We start from the raw sequence: 6,209 nt of genomic DNA, 5'->3' as shown, positions 1-6,209 counted from the left end.
ATAGTAGAGGAAAGGACTATATTTTAGGCTGTTTGCAATAGGATCCTCATCAGCAGATATCTGAAACTGGATATTTACTTAATGGTGGCCCTGTTTTTCAACTACATGTCTTAAAAGCTAGCAGCAAGTACGCAATTTTTGCAATATATTCCATAACCAAATATTCGCTCTTCTGAAATACCAAACAAGTCTGCACCCACATGCAGCACTCCAGTCTGAGATCATACTACTCCCACTGGTGAAATCCTAAGGTTTTGGAAAAGAAAAGCCATCTGGTTTGCCAGCAGAGGCAAAATGTAGCTCAGAAGCAAAGGCCAGAGATCCCATTTTTACCCAAGGGGCTATACAGGACTCTAGCTCTTTCTGTCCTGCTGCTGCTTACCTTATGTTCCTCCGCATGTGTGACGGTTTCTGAGCCCTCTTCTTTTTGGTGTCCTCAGAGGCCAGGCTCTTGTGCTGGTTCTGCAAGAGTCGCTCTGCCCGCTCACTCTGAGATGAGGTAGTTGAAGTAGAGCGCTGCCATTCTCCATCCTCTGCGTGTTCAACATGGTCACCGCTGAACACGGCTTCCTGGGGTTGGTCTGAAAAGACAAGGAGGTAATGAGAACAACTGTGCCAGGCTGGCAGCTGGCTTTTACATGAGCATTCATCAGCCAACAATCCCTATTCTCACTCGTTCGCAAGCATGTTTCTCTGAGGATCAAAACTGAGGTCCTTTCCAACAGTGCCACTCAAAGAATGTTAAAAAGTTTTATGGTGAAGGGTCCGTTCCCAGTGAAAGCCAAGACTAACACCACTTAACACAGCCCAAAAGTGTCCTGACAAAAAAAACAAGGCAAAATTATTTCAGTCCACATAGAGCACTTGCTGCCCCTAAGGGCCTGTTTTCCTACAGGGACCCAATGAGCTCCAATTAAAACAAGGAACTCAAATCTCTTTTTCTTTGTTTCACAACATTCAAGTGGGGCAGAAATTTCCATTTATATGACACCTGTGTAACCATCTTCCAAGTTAACAGAACATACCATGCAAGAGGTTATCTGGTTCAAACACTGGGTCATGGCTTAGCAGGCAGCTCAGTGGTTTTATCACCAGGCTCCACTCTCGTGATTTAAATGGTAACTTCTGGCAAGCTTTTTTAAAAACAAAAAGTAAGTGGCACATTATAAACCACATGCGCTCCTTTTTCTCTACATTCTCCTATTTTCAGACTTGCATTAATGGCTGATTTCAGTCTTAAAATGCTATGTGAAATGACACCTCGTTCTATGTGACATTTTGCTCTTCAACAGGCTGCCAGTGACCAAGCTAATGCTCGCAGAGCACAGAAAGGAAATGTTTCTGTTCAAAAGCTTCCCTTGAAGTAAACTGTTTCTGACAAGCCTTGTAATAGCTTCTTTGAAGCATCTTGTCCCCTTGTGTCAGGCAAAGAGATACCCTGAACCTCATCTCATAATCAGCTTTCTTGCTTATACTGTGTATCTGAGCTAATGACTGAACTGAAATGACACTTAGACAGAACTTTGAAGGAAAGAAGACATCAGCGCAGAAGAATGTGGCAGATGAAGTAATACAGAACCAACAAGCATCACATTGTGACTCCGTGGGATCTGGAGACAAAGAGCATCCCTTCTCAAAAAGCTGGGAGCTTAAATGAAGGATACTTCAGTACAGCATGTTGCATGTACAGGCACCTCTACAGCTGCCATGTTAATATGCCTATTAAATTAACCTTACCACCAATATCACCTCTTAAAATCGAGATGACAAGAACTAGATTCACACCTTGGTCAAAAGCACCAACTTTGTAGCTTCCTCTCCAGACATCCCACCAGACCTGCCCCGGCATTTGCTCGAAGCCTATGTCAGAATCCATTTAGGACTCATTCAGGGCTCACCCCACCATGGGCCAGTACCAGCAGAGCAGCTCAAACTTTTCTGTGAACATCAGTCCCAGCAAATCTTACATGTACTAGAAAAACAGGTATCTACAACTTATGTGATGAAACAGAGCTTATGATGAATGCAGGAAAGAGTTACGTTGAACATGAAGATAAAGGCAAAGATGTTCGCTGCTACAGTCACAGTAGTTCTCCTACCACAGCCAAGGTCTCGGAGCCCTGTCCTCCCACCACGCCTCCTTAAACCTACAAGCTCAGACATCATGCATCACATTCACTTGCAGGCAGAGAACTGTGCTGGGAATAAACCCAGTTTCCCAGGCTTCCCAGACAACAGCTCTGCTGTTTAAGCTACAGACACATTTTGGTCACATTACCTGCAATTCTCCAGCACTGTTTCCTTCCCCCCACCCCTCTCGACTCCTGGTTATATAACTAGATCAAAAAACTGGATGAAATAGGGCAAAGGGAAGCAGGGAGGCTGCACACGTGACCACATTCTCCGGGATGAGTCATTAAACCAGTGACTATCCCGGAGACAAACACTGCCATGGTTACACTGCTGCCATCTCACCCTGGGCCCAGGGGACCTTGACAAGGCATCAGAGAGCACAAAGTCATGCTTGTTTGGAAGAGGAAGCGCTTCTCTCCCCACACCCCAGCAATTACCCACGTCACCTTCGGCAGCGACTCTGCCACCCGCACCGTGCCGGGAAAGGGTGCCTTCAGGACGAGGGTGATGCCAACAAAATCCAAAGGCTCAGCAGCCCAAAGGTGAGGCCATGACGTGTCTCCTCTGTATGTTTTCATATTTGTTGTGCAATCCCTATGTATACTCATTCCATCTCTGCATTTTACTTTTCTCTTAATCATGTGTAATACAAGCTCTGGTGAAACATACACACAGCTGGATCAGACAGGTTTTTTTAAAAGATAATTCTCACCTGAGCAGGAGCCTGAAGCCTAAAATCTGATGATAAATTTGGCCCTTCACTGAGTACAGGCCCTCATCCACCACAGCCATGTCTGCTCAGGCTGGTGTTTGTCCTGCCAATACAAGTTCTGAGGTGAGGAACACAATCTGTGCCTCAGCCCACATTCCTGACACATATGCATCTAGAGACTGAGATCTCTTCCACACTGGCAACATTACCAAACATCACACTGGTTCAGCCGCAGTGGGATTCAGAGAACAGCCGGCTTCCCGAGGCTGGTCCCATCCTTGCCACTACAATGAATAAAGCTGCTTTTCACAAAGCTTAACTAACACAATGATAAAATCACAAGTCACTTCCATCTAACCATGCACCTGTGACATGAGCTGGCAGTTACTAGCAGGAATTGTTTTGTTGCTGTTTTGTATTAAACTCCTGATTGTGTACGCAGCCTAAATCTTACCACATATGAAAAGCCAGACTCCCCACTGCAGCCATGTGGCTGCACTCCAGCATGGAGAGCTCCAAGCTGTGTAACCGGGACCCACACTGGGACAGAAACGCATTAAGAAACAATAAATACACACACAAAAACCTATTTTGTACAAGAACAGCTTTGGTCTTTGGGTTGGATGGAGTATGGGAATAGCCTTGCTGAACAGGTCCCATCAGGTAACCAATGGAATAATTCCTGCCCCAATTCTGCCAAGCCTGCATCTACAACAGAAGTGCAATTATGTTTTTTAACAGGAGCTCAACACACTACTCTGACATGGCTATACAAGTAGCTTTTTGCACAACACAAAAATTCACCAGCCATGTTTGCATGTTGACAATTGCTTGATCATGCTTAAACTGTTAGCGCACTCTAGGAAGACCCGGGCAGTTATCCACATAACCTCAATGAGAAAAGCATTGCCACCAGCCCACAGGTAACATCCCAGCACAGCCTTGCACAGGGAGATCAGCCACATATGCCCAAGCACAGCTGGAGAAGAGTAGGCTCAAGTCCACTCAGCAGAAGACAGCCATGGGTCAGTCGTGATCACCGACGAGGATGTAAACCTATCCCATGCTTACACACTGTGGGCACTGAAAATCAGCTGGAACACCAACTGCTGGGTTCACATCAGCTCTGTTGCACGTTTTGCACTATGCTCACCAGAATAGGCACCAGATCTACAAAGAGGGTTTCCTGAGAGTAGTGGTGATAGCACCAATGCAGACTGCAAGCTTGTCAAGCAGCTGCTCCTTCAGGCGGGTTACAGCTCTCTAGCTGACAGGTCCCCAAGCAGTTCCCACTGGTCCTCTGTTATGGACATCTGCACACACCCAGGCAAGGCACTCTGACCTGCAAGGTACCCTGAATGCCAAGAGAGGCACAACTACCCTTTCTCATGCACTTCAGAGGTTTAAAATATGCCTGAAGTATCAAAACCCAATAGACCTGATTACAGCATGGCTCTGGTTTGTGCTGCAGACCAGGGGTTGCCAGTTTTCTTTGCTCACTAAGCAGCAGCAACCACCACCCCCAGCTGTAAATACAAGCAGGGGGAGGTGTTTGGCTTCTCGACCGACACTTGCGTGTTACAGTTTAGAAGTCTCCGTAAGGAAGAGTCGTGACTGCTCTGTATAACTGCTTCAGATGCTCCCTGTGGTATGACTGCCAGAGCTGCCCCTAAACACCACACACAGGTTTGACTCATGATGCATAACATAGCCAAAGATCTGTCCCACAGTGGGGCACTTCCTATTGCACCCAAGCTTGTAAAATACAGCTCATCACCTCCTTCTTGCAGAATATTCTCAAACTTCCCATAAAACAGCATGGGATGCAGCCTGGAGAATATTCTCTGGCATCTTCGATTCAGCAGTGAATTGCTCTAGACACATACAGCCTGCTCTGCAAGGGGGCTCAGGTTGCTCTGAAGTGTCATGAAGCAGCAGGTACATTTTTTGGGGTGTGAGATTTCTGTAACTAATACAATCTTCTCCTGTCACTGAGGTGTGTGAGAAACAGTGTTATAGCTGCATCCAATCTCCACGCTCCAAGGCAAACCTCAGTAAGTCCAAGTATCTGTGCACACACAAGTAAGCAAGTAAAACAGTCCAACACTCCTAGGAGTATAGAAATTGCCATTCAGGATAAGAACCGAGGGTCCCCTACCTGAGGCTGTTGCACAAGGAGGTGCAAGAGGCTCCTCACTAGACAAAACACTGTGTAAGATGGTTACTTCCTTGCCTCCTCAGTTACTAGCTTGCTAACGTGGCTAGCTAGAGGTTCACCCTCCTCCTGGGAGGCCAACTTCTCTGCCAGGGTAACTCCAATGACTCCAGGGAAGGCATACCATTGAAAACCAGACACTTGTTTATTTCTAAAATAATTTCACTACTGAAACTCAGGATGCCGAATAGCACTATTTTGCTAAGTCTTTGGGCATTATTTCCTACCCTAAGTACTGGGACGTGCATGCACGGTGAGGAAGGTAGCTGCGTGCAGAGCAGCGAGGAGTCAATTCTTGCTTTGGGAGCTCTCCTTCATCTTGCACAAAGAGCAAGGAGCAGTTAAATATTACTGCAGGCTTTCTGGGAACTTCCATGCAGTTTGTGGGCAATAGCTTGTCAGAGACTAGCTAGTACTAGCTAGTACTACTACAGCCGGTACTGAGCTGTCAAAGCAAGAATGGGAGGAGCACTGAGGGACAGCAGAAGAAAGACTAATTGCACAGCTCCAGCTGCAACACTCGCAGTCACTGACACACTGAACTACAACTGTGCCAAAGGCTAGAGAAGTGACTCTGTGGAGCAAGCCTGACTGCAAAGGCACTGACAGGCTGGAAGAGGTACTCTGGGGTTATGTGATGTTTTCCCAGTGCAATGGGCACTGGAGAGGTGTGTAGGTGATGCCAGAGTTCAACGGTACTTGGCACCTGAAAAACAGCAGTTCTCTAACTGCAGCACAGCAATCATCAGAGAGGCTGGCAACAGCCAGAGTGCTCCGGCTCATCCTGTATTCAGCTGTGGAATATAAATGAAATATTTTCAGAATATTCTTTCTCTGTATGCGACTGGTGCAGCTGTTGCATGGATGCCATGCAAGAAGGGAGGAGAGGTGCCTGCACAGAGCACCCTCTCATAGAGGCGGCATCAAGAAAACACTTGAGCACCCCAAGACTGGAGGCAGGAAATTCCTTGTGAAACCCCTCAAGGACGGTGTAGGCAAAAGCAAGGGGGAAGCTCAGACTCCCTTCCTCCAGACCCTACCTGCTGCAAGAGCCAGGAGAAGCCACAAAGCCCCCTCCCGCGGCTTGACACACATCAACGCCCAGTTCCTTCCTCCCGAAGCTCCAGGAAAGCCACCCCGCGGTGGGGA

General features: G+C 47.1%; 1 protein-coding gene across 3 annotated transcripts in view; it reads right to left on the bottom strand.

Moving 5' to 3' along the window:
- Nucleotides 1-6,209, bottom strand: part of RAD54L2 (RAD54-like 2 (S. cerevisiae)) — a 55,424-nt gene that overhangs the window by 20,851 nt on the left and 28,364 nt on the right. For all 3 annotated transcript variants that reach the window (XM_009321832.1, XM_009321830.1, XM_009321831.1), the window contains exon 3: nt 383-581. In XM_009321832.1, the coding sequence (XP_009320107.1) occupies nt 383-581 (199 nt within the window). The remainder of the gene's footprint in view (nt 1-382; nt 582-6,209) is intronic.

This window comes from Pygoscelis adeliae, unplaced genomic scaffold (genome assembly GCF_000699105.1).
Source record: "Pygoscelis adeliae isolate BGI_AS28 unplaced genomic scaffold, ASM69910v1 Scaffold94, whole genome shotgun sequence".
In the NCBI taxonomy this organism is placed as follows: domain Eukaryota; kingdom Metazoa; phylum Chordata; class Aves; order Sphenisciformes; family Spheniscidae; genus Pygoscelis; species Pygoscelis adeliae.
The sequence above is the reverse complement of the archived record's forward strand: the minus strand, read 5'-3'. Positions and strand labels throughout refer to the sequence as shown.